This window comes from Erpetoichthys calabaricus, chromosome 8 (genome assembly GCF_900747795.2).
Source record: "Erpetoichthys calabaricus chromosome 8, fErpCal1.3, whole genome shotgun sequence".
Lineage (NCBI taxonomy): Eukaryota > Metazoa > Chordata > Cladistia > Polypteriformes > Polypteridae > Erpetoichthys > Erpetoichthys calabaricus.
This window is the reverse complement of record NC_041401.2, coordinates 144461834-144476027: the sequence shown is the minus strand read 5'-3', so window position 1 is coordinate 144476027 and position 14194 is coordinate 144461834. Positions and strand designations below refer to the sequence as shown.

General features: G+C 40.5%; 1 protein-coding gene across 1 annotated transcript in view; it reads left to right on the top strand.

Moving 5' to 3' along the window:
* The window catches only part of spega (striated muscle enriched protein kinase a), a 450531-nt gene that overhangs the window by 254437 nt on the left and 181900 nt on the right, over positions 1 to 14194 (top strand). The window contains exons 7-9 of the mRNA XM_051931209.1: positions 3951 to 4141; positions 4254 to 4342; positions 13164 to 13339. Coding sequence (XP_051787169.1) covers positions 3951 to 4141; positions 4254 to 4342; positions 13164 to 13339 — 456 coding nt within the window. The remainder of the gene's footprint in view (positions 1 to 3950; positions 4142 to 4253; positions 4343 to 13163; positions 13340 to 14194) is intronic.

Sequence of the window (14194 nt, the reverse complement as noted above, 5' to 3'; positions counted from 1 at the left end):
AACCAAAATGCATATTTCTACTGGTCCACTGTTGCTAAAATTCCAGTAAAGGAGAAAATAGCATCACAGTCTAGTTTCAAATCCTAGCTTGGGCACTGCCTGTGTGGAGTTTTCACATTCTACAGTAAGTGGGCTTTTTTGCCTTCCTCCCACAGTGTATTACATGGTGACTACATATTGGTGTAATGAGTGAACATGCCCTGCACTAGAATGGCATTGCATGTAGAGTCGCTTCTGTCTTATAATGCATTCTGCCATTACAGACTCCAACCTCTTCAACCCTAAGATCCATACTGTATTGTACAGCAAATAATTCAAAAATGGATGGCCCGGCAGTGTAATGTTTAGGAGTTCAATCTTATCCCCCATGTCCATTAATTGGATTAGGCAGAATTTAGAATGATATGTACTGTTTAATTGTGTGTGCAATTACCAAAATAATTTGAGAAAAAATGATACTATGGAATTTCAAGGTCAGGTTGAAGATCAAATGAAGATTGAAGGAAGAGTCAGTGTCTTCCGCATATACAAATGTTGTGTAGTCGTTCAAGGTAATAACAGTTGCAGGGGGTGCACGAGCCCCCCAACCCCGACACAGACCGATGCAGACACAAGTTCCACAAGCACAACACAGCTTTATTCAGTGGGAAACTCTTCTCCCAAGTATTTCCCACCTGCAAGCTCAGTACACAAGCACAAGAATAAACACTATATCAAGAAGCACAGCACTCTGTCTTCTCTTCTTTCTTTGTCTTCTCATTATCTGTCCGCATCCACTCCTCCTCCTTGAAGCTTTGTCACCTTCCTCCCGACTCTGGCTCCTGGAGCAGTGGCAAAGGGCTTCTTTTATCCTGCACCTGGGAGTACTTCCAGTGGCCCGTTAGCATGGTTTGGAAGCGCTTCCAGGTGAGGCAGAAGCCCAACAAAGTAGGACTCTGCAGTCCCTGCAGCACCCCCTGGTGGCACCCATGGAACCCATCAGGGCTGTACTGAACTCCAACTCCCATGAAGCCCTGTGGGAATCCTAGGCACTGCTGCAATCCTGGGGGGGCTGCCATTTAGCGATCTGGGGAGATAATGCCATGTGCATGTCCTCTCCTCGAGTCTTTCCATAAGACAGGCATCCTGGCCAGGTAAGGGACACACAATCTTTCAACAGAAGAATTTTTGTGTTGCCAAACTGGCTATCCCCGCATAAAAGGGAAACTAAATAGTTGCCACGTAAAGTGAGTGGCAGCCGTTAATCAGGCTCTTTAGTCTGGTTCAACAAATTCGCGGAGCTCCTTACTTGTGGTCGACTATTGCAGAAGTGACGTCTTCTTCCTAGAGGTTGCCCATTTATTGCTCAGGGATCAGAAATGGGCAATTTCTCGGCACTGTAGAGGAAGAAAAGAACAAGACAGTTAGCAGCAGTGCCCATTCTTGACCCAGAGTGGTATCACATACCTGAGAAGAGCTTGGAGAGTGATCCTCAGATGTGCATGCTTGACAGTTGTTTCAAGTAATTATCTGAAATGAATATAATTTAATTGCTCTTTTTAATGTGTTGCAAACATTAGTCCTACATTGACTCTTGGTTTTCGCATTGTAAAGCACTTTGTGGCACTTCTTGCTTAGGGGCACTAAAAATAATAAATTAGCATTAATTGGAATATTGGATGGATGAATAATTTGCTTAAAGAAGTTTGAGGTTTATAGGGTAATTATTCTCATGTGTGTAAAGTACAGAGAACTTCTTACTTGCATATGTTAATCAACATGCAACACCTCACCACTCAGCGGTGCCATGATTGGTGACGGTACCTATCTAACCATCATATGAAATGGAATATAATATAATAATAATACTGTATATAAAATGAAATAGCATATAGTAATATTTACTGTATAATAAAACGCTAAGGTCTGTGTGATTGGCCAATTTGGCCTAAGTGTGATTGGTCAGTTTGACTTTAGTTTTGTAATCAAAAGAAGAAGCGCAAGTGTGAGACAGATGCGGATGAGTAAAGGCATGGGAGGCACACTGAGAGTTGCCTTCAAACATTGGAAGTATAAAAATGGACAGGAGGTGAGCAAGGTTCCTGGAAATGACAGAGTCTGAGAAGTAGGCTTGACAGAGGGAGCGCCTGTCAAGACACACAAAGATACAAAGGACAGGCACTGTAGGTACACGTAGGGCAAGAGGTGTCAAATATTTTTAAATTTATTCTGTTACCTGTGTGGTTAGATAGATAGATAGATAGATAGATAGATAGATAGATAGATAGATAGATAGATAGATAGATAGATAGATAGATAGATAGATAGATAGATAGATAGATAGATAGATAGATAGATAGATACTTTATTAATCCCAATGGGTTAGTAATAATAATCTAATATAATAATGATGTTTAATGTTCCTGCACCATGCTTCATTGTACTGTAGGGTGTAATGACAATAAATTGAGTTAAACCAAGTTGAATAAAATGAAGACAGATGTGCAATGATGGTGCCACACAAACATTGCACTTGTGTTGTTGTTATAGAGAATATCCTGAATATTACATCTGTGAAATCAAATTAAACATTCAAATTATCTCATTGCATTCTAGAGGTACTGTTTTATATTAAATTGTCATGTTAATCAATTATTCATTTTCTAACCTGCTTAGTCCTGAACAGGATTGCTGGGGTCACTGGAGCCTATCCCAGCTAGCATAGGGTGCAAGGCAGGAACAAATCCTGCACAGGGCACCAGTCCATTTCAGGGCAAACACACATACATACACACAACCCGACCATATGCTAGAGCCAATTTACTATTTCCATCCATCTAACTTGTATGTCTTTGAACAGTGATAGGAAACTGGAGCACCTGGAGGAAACCCATGTGGACACAGGGAGAGTAAGTAAAATCCATGCAGGCAGGATCAGGGACATGAACCCTAGTGTCCTTATTGTAAGGCAGCAACGCTACCACAGCAGCACCATGCCACCCCTATATTAAAAATGTTAAACTTATAATATTTAGTTGTCACCTATCACCTTTACACTTAGGTATGATGCCAGATAAGGGCACTGCTGAACCATCAGAGTCCAGAATAACAGCCAGCAGGTCAAACTACAAAAAAGGTGTCAGTTTATTATAAGCTACTAGACAAAGGAAGGATAAACAAGAGGAGTGAAAGATTATACCTACATAAACAGGAAACGTCAAATTCTGTAGCTCCACCACCCGGCCCGAGGGCATAGAGTATCTACTGTATACAAGATAAAAGCTCCCATGTATCACATGAAGTAACTCTTCCACCTCCCAGCCCTGATATTGCACAAATGTGTCTCCTTTCTCTCCCCTTCAGTACCTACTAACCTCTATGACATGTCGTTTTCCCTTCCTTGTAGTGCTTCATGTTCAGTGGAGAAATTACCAAAAGGGGCTATTAAGCTCCAATTTGGGAGCATTTCCAATGTAAATTCACCAACCACTTCTGGGGTCATATTGCCCTTTGTAACTCCTTTTGGCTGATTTTCTTGCTGTCCTGAGCCCCAGCAATACACTTTAAGGTTGGCAAATCGCACATAGAACTGGACACTGAAGACATAACAAGCAGGGGGTCTAACATAGTAACAAACATCCTTGTTCTATACCTAAGTACTTTGAGCTACATCATTTGTATGAAAACAAGCTATATAAATAAATGTTGTTGTTGTTGTTGTATTGGATTTGGTAAATTAATTTTAAGTATTAAATGTCACCCGTTGCCATGTTCCTATGTCTGTGCCCCCAGAGTTATTATTTCTGGGACACTCTATGTAATAATCTGTTCTACAGTGCACCGGTCATCATTTCTTTATCTTCTCAGCCCTGAGCAATGCCACTTCTTATGTAGTACCCTTCACGGTATCTTTGGAAGACTTTTTAGATTGCAGATGACTAACAAGGTTTATTTTATCTGCTTTGCTACAGAACCCGCTCCAGATACAAGGGCCACCCTTAATGTACCTTTGGACATTGCCAGCCCCATCACCTCTGATGATGAATACTTAAGCCCGCTGGAGGAAGGTGTGGAGTTTGGATTTCCAGCATTTCGAGGACCTGAAGCAATGAAGTTACCAGACATTTCAGAAGTGCGTTTCAAAGAACCACCATTTTTTGAGGTGAGATATACATAAAACACATGATCTATGTGGATCTGCACTGAATTTCGAGAGGCACATAGTATTGGATAGATTAACCACCCAAATAAATATGAATTCTACTTTTTTAAAGGTTTGCCTGACTGATCAAACTGTGCTAGAGGGACAGGATGCATTCTTTAGAGTGAAGGTTCATGGAGAGCCTAAGCCCTTGATTTACTGGTAAGTTTGGTTAACTGTTTTATTATTTGTGTAAGAATAAAACTTGTTAATTAATTTAACCACTATATTGAAAAGATTTTATGTTGAAGAATCATTTCAGAAGGATTATCTGCAGTACCCTAGATGCTAGAAGTTAAACTTATGACTGTTCCTTAAAAACCAGTGGGGGTTACCCATTCATATCCAAACATTGCTTTATTTTCTTATATACCACTCTACTGTGGCTGTCCGATTGTCTGTCCAGGATTTAAATCACCTGTAGCTCACAAACCGTTTGACCTATTGACCTGAAATTTGGTACACGTATACTACGTGACGTCTGCTATCCGCTTTCGGGGTGATGATTGACCTCCAAGGTTATTCCTCTTTTTATTTTTATTTTATTTTATTGTAGAATCGACTCTCGGCAGCAGGCAGCCATGTGGCACATGCGTACAGGCGCCATTCTCATTCCGTACCACCTGCGCCATCACTTCCCCTACCTCTTCATATCTTAAATCATTCTTAAGGCAGATTGAAGATTTAAGTGCCAGCTTAAGTGAAAAATTAAGTTAAATGTACAAAGTAATTGCAACACAAACACTGACTTAATCAGTTTTAACGTGAAAAGATGTCGACGAAAGAAGAGAAGAAGCGGGCTGCTAGGGTGGAGAAAAGAAGAGCTGCTCAGGAAGCAGCAAGAGCATCAACCTCTGAGCAAACGAATGCTAAACGTACAGAGACAGAGTATGAAAACTATGAAAGCTCAAGTCAAGTGTATTCACTTGTTAGTTATCGTGCAGTACGCCGTTACTGGTATTGACTATTACCTGTTGTAATTTTACATATGACTCCTGGCTGAATTTTCACTCACTTCATTAATTATGTAATCCCTAAATTCTAGATTTCCATGCTGTGCAAATTCTGCGCACCATCCTTCACATGTGTATTTGTGTTTCTTAAATTGCAATGCTGGTATCATGTATTTTATTAGTGGAGAGCTCATTATTCCATAAGATCACAAAGCTTGATGTTAATGAGGCATTCTTGCCTCCAACCATCTGTTGAACCCCCATAATCCAACTGCAAGGCCATAGGGATGATGATCCTTGTCCCTGCAGCACCAGTAACATTCAGACTATGCGGAGTGGCAGCCAATACAGGGCACCCACACTCACATTTAATCCAATCAGGCTAATTTAAAGATACTAATAAACCTAAAACACATTTACAATTTTATACATTTCAAAAATTCAAGTGAATATACAGGTGCTGGTCATAAAATTAGAATATCATAACAAAGTTGATTTATTTCAGTAATTCCATTCAAAAAGTGAAACTTGTATATTAGATTCATTCATTGCACACAGACTGATGTATTTCAAATGTTTATTTCTTTTAATGTTGATGATTATAACTGACAACTAATGAAAGTCCCAAATTCATTATCTCGGAAAATTAGAATATTGTGAAAAGGTTCAATATTGAAGACACCTGGTGACACACTCTAATCAGCTAATTAACTCAAAACACCTGCACAAGCCTTTAAATGGTCTCTCAGTCTAGTTCTGTAGGCTACACAATCATGGGGAAGACTGCTGACTTGACAGTTGTCCAAAAGACGACCATTGACACCTTGCACAAGGAGGGCAAGACACAAAAGGTCATTGCTAAAGAGGCTGGCTGTTCACAGAGCTCTGTGAACAAACACATTAATAGAGAGGCGAAGGGAAGGACAAGATGTGGTAGAAACAAGTGGACAAGCAATAGGGATAACCGCACCCTGGAGAGGATTGTGAAACAAAACCCATTCAAAAATGTGGGGGAGATTCACAAAGAGTGGACTGCAGCTGGAGTCAGTGCTTCAAGAACCACCACGCACAGACGTATGCAAGACATGGGTTTCAGCTGTCGCATTCCTTGTGTCAAGCCACTCTTGAACAAGAGACAGCGTTAGAAGCGTCTCGCCTGGGCTAAAGACAAAAAGGACTGGACTGCTGCTTTCTGATGAAAGTAAATTTAGCATTTCCTTTGGAAATCAAGGTCCCAGAGTCTGGAGGAAGAGGAGAGGCACAGAATCCACGTTGCGTGAGGTCCAGTGTAAAGTTTCCACAGTCAGTGATGGTTTGGGGTGCCATGTCATCTGCTGGTGTTGGTCCATTGTGTTTTCTGAGGTCTAAGGTCAACACAGCCGTCTACCAGGAAGTTTTAGAGCACTTCATGCTTCCTGCTGCTGACGAACTTTATGGAGATGCAGATTTCATTTTCCAACAGGACCTGGCACCTGCACACAGTGCCAAAGCTACCAGTACCTGGTTTAAGGACCATGGTATCCCTGTTCTTGATTGGCCAGCAAACTCGCCTGACCTTAACCCCATAGAAAATCTATGGGGTATTGTGAAGAGGAAGATGCAATACGCCAGAGCCAACAATTCAGAAGAGCTGAAGGCCACTATCAGAGCAACATGGGCTCTCATAACACCTGAGCAGTGCCACAGACTGATCGACTCCATGCCACGCCGCACTGCTGCAGTAATCCAGGCCAAAGGAGCCCCAACTAAATATTGAGTGCTGTACATGCTCATACTTTTCATGTTCATGCCTTTCAGTTGGCCAACATTTCTAAAAATCCTTTTTCTGCATTGGTCTTAATTGATATTCTAATTTTCCGAGATACTGAATTTGGGACTTTCATTAGTTGTCAGTTATAATCATCAACATTGAAAGAAATAAACATTTGAAATATATCAGTCTGTGTGTAATGAATGAATCTAATATACAAGTTTCACTTTTTGAATGGAATTACTGAAATAAATCAACTTTGTCATGATATTCTAATTTTATGACCAGCACCTGTATGTTTGTTTCAGAAGCAGTGTTGCAGAAGCATGTTTTAGTGAATTGGTTCTATATGTCTAAAGTATTTTTATTTATAGTACATGTATATATTTTTTTCTTTTTCAAAATGTATTTTGGGGTCACTCCTGTTAGCCCAATACTAACTGACAATAACTTTGGCTAATCGTCACCGTCTTCTTCTATGCTCATGTATCACTTATCAAATGACTTTGAAGCTGTGTGTGAACATGAAGGCTTTTTTAAACATGAAGAGACTAAAGGCACAACACATTAGATTAGTGAGGAAGTGTAGAGGAGTAGCGGGTAGCTTGGAGAAATGATTCAGATGTACTTTGTGTTGATAAGAGTGAGGAAATGAGTGACCAAACCAGTATTGTAAAAATAAATCAGACAGACTCAGCAATCAAGTGAAATTCATCTTTTAAGTTGTAAAATTCCTTCATGTGAGCTATATTTAAGTTTGACCTCATAGTTTATTTCACACTGTAGGATTTTCAGCAGGTGTTTTGTGGCAATGTGGGTAACACACAGTACAATCTGTCAAAGTCGAGACATTTGTACTGTGGTAACTGCTAGTGGCCATCTGTGAACCTGTGACATTCAAATTACAAAGGCCCACAGAGGCTCATTTCTTTCTCATGAGAAATAGAAGAACCCCTGCACTCCTGCATGCAGGGACAGCTTCTAAACACTACAAGCAGAGTGCTTCTTGGTGACATCAGCAAAGCTCTCTCTCTCTCCCTCTTTCTCTCACTCAGCCCCCACCTTTTTCTGTTAGCACTGATGGGCTAGTACACTCCACTCATCCACAGTCCAAATCCTGCTGACTATGCCAAGTGTTTTGTCATGTAGTGGTTTACACACACAAAGACCCTTCCTAGTCCTGATATTTGCACAGTAGTAACAGCCTAGTGCCAGCCACACACCCATGACATATGGATTACAAAGAAGCTCCTTTTTCACGCCAGGAGCAATATAAGAGCACCTACACTCTTCCATGCAGGGACAGCTTCTATACACTACAAGCAGAGTGGTTCCTGATGACACCAGCAAAGCTCTCTGTCTGTCTCTCTGTCTCTCTTTCTCTTTCATTTTCACTGAGCTCCAACATTTTTGGCAGCAACAACAGGCCACTACACTCTATTTGTCCAGGTGGCATTACCTGTTTACAGGTAGTTGAATGGTGTTACAATAGGTAGTGCTGCTACATCATGGATTCTCTGCCTAGATATTGTCCATGCAGTATTTGCACACTATCCCTGTTTCTATAAAGTGGTTATTCCTCTATATGCAGTGAGCTATTTTAAGAGCTAATTAGATGATTGTAAAATAACTTGTCAATACAAAGAACGTATTTGGTCTTACTAAGCATTAAATAGGGTGGCACAGTGGCGCAGTGGGTAGCACTGCTGCCTCGCAGTTAGGAGATAAAAACTGAATATGTGTAAAATGCTGTTCACTTTCAATCTCCATGCAACCTGAGTTTTGCGAAGAAGAGGGGAAAAATGTCAGTGTCCAGATGTGCAAAACTGTTAGAGACCTGCACATTCAGATTCAAGGCTGTCATAGCTTTTAAAGGTGAAATGACAGAGGTGTATACTTATGTGATCAAGTATTTTGTGTTTTATGTTTGTAATTAATTTAGAGGGTGGCACGGTGGCGCAGTGGGTAGTGCTGTTGCCTCGCAGTTAGGAGACCCGGGTTTGCTTACCGGGTCCTCCCTGCATGGAGTTTGCATGTTCTCCCCGTGTCTGCTTGGGTTTCCTCCGGGTGCTCTGGTTTCCTCCCACAGTACAAAGACATGCAGGTTAGATGCATTGGCGATTCTAAATTGTGCTTGGTGTGTGTGTGTGCCCTGTGGTGGGCTGGCGCCCTGCCCAGGGTTTGTTTCCTGCCTTGCGCCCTGTGTTGGGTGGGATTGGCTCCAGCAGACCCCCGTGACCCTGTACTTAGGATATAGCAGGTTGGATAATGGATGGACAGATGGATAAGCATTAAATATTTTAAATGCCTTATACTGATGTTTGGATGGTTGATCACCATATTATGTTGCACATAAGTCACAACAGACTAATTCAGTGCAAAGTTCCTTTAGTGAATGGCCTATTGGATATTTATAGGTTAATTAAAAGTAATTGTTCATGCCTTATTCTGAAGTGTAGGTTTATTTATCTTATTTGAAACTACTTTAAAGCTTACAAATGCTTGAACAAACTTATCAGGAAAGCCTGCTCCATCACCGGGTGAACTCCTGGACATTCTAGAAGCTGTTGTAGAAAACAGGATGATGGAATAATTGGATGCCATCATGAAAAATCCCCTCCATCCCCTCCAGGAGGTGCTGTCTTGGAGCAAATTTAACCAGACGTTCATTCCACCACGATGTACTAAAAAGCACCTTTTCTGCCCACTGCTATCAGGCAATTCAATGCTTCTACCCGAAGTACTGGTTAAGTTCATTTTGAAATACCATTTTTAAATATCTGCACAATATACTGTATTGATTGACTGATCATAAAAAAATCATTAAAAAAATCAAGTTTAACGAAAACAGCCAGAAAATGTAGATACATAACAGTGGCACTATAGGTCCCCATTGAAAAGTGCTACTAAAGTCTGCTCTTAGTGTACAGTGCTTTTGTGCCTTAAGCGCTTGTAATATATAAGTTGAAGAGACAGGTGCTCTGTTAGTGGGTGTTCATTTAAAATTTATTGTCTTAAATTCCAATACATTAAGAATATTGTGGATGGTCAGATTTTCTTTATGATTGTTTTTATTTTAGACTAAAGAGTCATAAAGACCATATTCTAGTAGAGTCAAAAAAATGCATCCAGCAAACATGCATAATACCCATGAGTGATTAATCAAATTCAGGGTTGCAGAAGACCAGATCCCATCCCTTAGCATTACTGGGTGCAAGGCGAGAAGCCACCCCAGACAGGGCACCAGTCCATCCCAATGCATCTTAAAATGCTGTGAAAAAAACTTCAATTATGAAATTCAAGGTGGTGCACTAAAATGTAGCCCCTCGTGCAGTAAGGAGACCCATCCTGATTTTAACAATAGTAAATGTAGTCAGAGAACGCATTTTCTAAGTTCTGTTATCTGTGTGTGCTGGAGAGAAAACATGCCGTATTCACTGGTACTGTGAAGAACAGCCCAAGTGACTATGTGAAAAGTTGATTGAAATGTAGAAGTTTTGGGATGGAGACAAGAAAATATCTATGTCACTGCATATCCCTTGGAATCCAGTGATTAAGAAATGAAAAGAGTATGGCACAGGTGTAAAACTGCTTAGAGCAGGCCGTGCGCAAAAACCGACCAATTATACAAAAAGAAGACCAGTGAGGGAGGCCACCAACAAACGTATATGAACTCTGAAAATGTTACAAGCTACAGGGCCCGAGATTGGGGAGACCAGGCATATGACAGCTGTTGTTTGGGTGCTTCATCTGTCACAGCTTTATGGGAGACTGGTAAACAGTAAAATGCATGACATCTCTACTAGAGTTTGCACATGGGAGACTCTGGAGTCAGCTGGAAGAAAGGTCTATAGTTTTTGGCCATCAGACTAAACACAGTGTATGTGTAAGGCAAATACTGCACATGATTGCAAACCCACCATCCCCATTGTTAAGCATGTTGGTGGCAGCATAATCTCTGCAGAATGGCCTAAATGCTTTCTGTAGAGGGTAGAATAATTGCAGCAAAATTCATGGAATCCTGAAGAAAAATTTGATGCTGTCTGCACCTTGGGAGATTTTTTTTTCCAGCAAGATAATGAACTCAGGGCAGCACGGTGGCGCAGTGGTAGCGTTGCTGCCTCACAGTTAGGAGACCTGGGTTCGCTTCCCAGGTCCTCCCTGAGTGGAGTTTGCATGTTATCCCTGTGTCTGCATGGGTTTCCTCTGGGTACTCCAGTTTCCCACAGTCCAAAGACATGCAGGTTAGGTGCATTGGCGATCCTAAATTGTCCCTAGAGTGTGTGTGTGTGTGTGTGTGTGTGTGTGTGTGTGTGTGTGTGTGTGTGCCCTGCAGTGGGCTGGCGCCCTGCCCGGAGTTTGTTCCTGCCTTGCAAGATCTCAATAAAACTGAAGATTTGCAACTGGATGTGTAAAATGCTGTTCACTTTCAATCCCCATGCAACCTGACAGAGTTTTGTGAAGAAGAGGGGAAAAATGTCAGTGTCCAGATGTGCAAAGCTGATAGAGACCTGCACATTCAGATTCAAGGCTATAATAGCTTTTAAAGGTGAAATGACAGAGGTGTATACTTATTTTGTGTTTTATGTTTGTAATTAATTAAGACCAGGGGTCACCAGCTGGCTGCAGGTTTTCATTCTAACCCTTTTCTTAATGAGTGACCTGTTTTTGCTGCTAATTAAGTTCTTTTGAATTCGTTGTAATTGACTCAAACCCCTTAACTGTTTCTTTTTCCTTAATAAGCAGCCAAACAATAATGAGATACAAAATGAGCCAAAACAACTGGTGTCCATCATACAATATCTGAAAATAATAATTCGCCTGTCTCCTCACTCACTCACTCACGTCTGTCCGAAGCCGAATGCTCAGTCGAGAAAGGCGACTTCGACCAACATCGTTGCAGGCGGCAGATTTACGGCCACAAAAATTCAAAGAGAAAGGCAACTTCGACCAACATCGCGGCAGGCGGCGGATTTACGGCCGCAAAAATTCAAAGAGAAAGGCGACTTCGACCAACATCGCGGCAGGCGGCGGATTTATGGCTGCAAAAATTCAAAGAGAAAGGCGACTTTGACCAACATCACGGCAGGCGGCGGATTTACGGCCGCGAAAATTTAAAGAGAAAGGCGACTTTGACCAACATCGCAGCAGGCGGCGGATTTACGGCCGCAAAAATTCAAAGAGAAAGGCGACTTCGATTAAAGCTCTAGAGGCCTGAAAGGCGATTTCGACTACAGCTCCAGGCCTAATTACGCATTCATTCAATACACCTATATCAGGTTTGTGGTGCTTATACTTATTACTATTCCACTCGTGCCCGTTTCATCTTACGTTGTCGAAACGGGCTCTTTGTCTAGTCTGAAAATAAAGAAAGGTGACGGTCTCAGGATTGTTGATCTGCTCAGGTCCACAAAACATTTTAAGAGTGCTCTTAGAAAAGAGAAAATTAACAGTTTCGGAAATATCTGCTAATGTATCACGAGAGCAGCAACAAGCCATGGAATTAAAGAAAGGGTTTAATTAACAACAAGAATCTGCACCTAATTAAGCAACTGGTTGGAATCAAATTGGTTGGAGTTTGAGGCCCTGACTTACTTGGTCTTCTCTTGGCTCCCTCGATGCATATTTCATTTCTGTTTGAGTGCCATTTAAAGAAAGGAATGAAGCAATTCATAGGAACAATGAAGAAATTCAGGGGGACAAATCTTAAAAGAGAAGTAAATTAAAATGAATTCACAAGAAGTTAATTAGCAACACAAACTGGGCACTTGTTAAGAAAAGGGTTAGAATGAAAACCTGCAGCCACGGTGGTCCCCCAGGACTGGAGTTGGCGACCCCTGATTTAGACTACCTTTCAGAGATCTCTTTTCACTTTGACATTAGAGTCTTCTTCTGCTGATCAGTATCAAAAAATCCAAACTAAATCCACTGTGATTCAATGCTATATGGCAAGAAAATCTAAACATTTTCAAGGTGTGATTACTTTTTTAAACATTGTATATATTGTATATTTAAAATACAATGTGAATTGTTTTTGTCATTAGAGAGTTAACTTTTTCAAAAAGCCTTTTTTTTTCTTTTGTGATGGAAAAAGCCATCACTTTCTTTAGGGTTAATATGTCAGCTCGAACCATTTTTTCCCCTCTCTGACCTCACAGAATTTCTAAAAGCATGGTTGACTTATGGGACCTAATCGATGTCAGGTCTCAAGAATAATAGCTAGTGTGCTATCACATATCTTGTGTTGGGTAATTCCTCAGATGGTTTTCTCTGTCTGCAGGCTAAGAAACAGACAGACCATAAAGTCAGGAAGCCATCACAGTGTGACTGAAGGAGAGGATGGCATATTTGAGCTGCAAATCCTGTCAACAATAAAGTCAGATGCTGGAGTGTATACCTGCAGAGCAATTAATGAATATGGCACACAGCAATGTGAAAGCAAACTAGACGTTAAAGGTAAGACTTTTTTTTTTTTTTTTGTCAGGCTTTTATTGCACAAATAAATGCCATCTTTTTATTATGGAGCTACAGATTAGCATGTTAAACCAGCAAATGATTTTTGTAATAAAACACCTTCACTAGTATAAAAAGCAGCTCTTTCCATATTTTGATCTTCTGCCCTTGGAAGTAATGCAAAAATGCAGTCTGTATGATACCTAACAATGACCCCAACACTCTTTCATTGGACAGGGGAGGCACACTAACTTACTACATTCTTAAAAAAAATCAGGTGTGGTCTCCTCTAGACTTTCTCATATACTCAGATATGGGGATTGATATTTGAGGAGTAAACCGCAAGACAATGATTATATTTTTATATTATATACATTAAAGAACCATTAACAAAAAATCAAATCAAATTAATAATATATTGAATAATTATTATAAAAGTAAAGTTGAATAAATCAGACTGTACAGCTGCATGAATAAAAAAGTACCACTTCCGGTTAGCGGAAATAGCCCAAAAGTTGACAGAAATCTACGTTTTGTACCTAATACTTGTATGTAAAATTTGGTTGACCTAACTGAAAGCATACTCAAGTAATCATGTTTATACACACACAAACAGACACACACACAAACATAATTGAAAAAATAGTATTTTTGGACTCAGGAAGGTCTAAAACATTGAGATTCATCAAAATCTCGAAATCGAATTTTTGGGCGATTGCAATACTTTCCCTATGAGAAAGTAAATCAGACTCAGGGAGGTCTAAAACGTCGAGATTTGTCAAAATCTTGATGTCAAATTTTTGGATGATTACAATACTTTCCCTATACTTCATTTACTGGAAAATAATAAAGGCATTG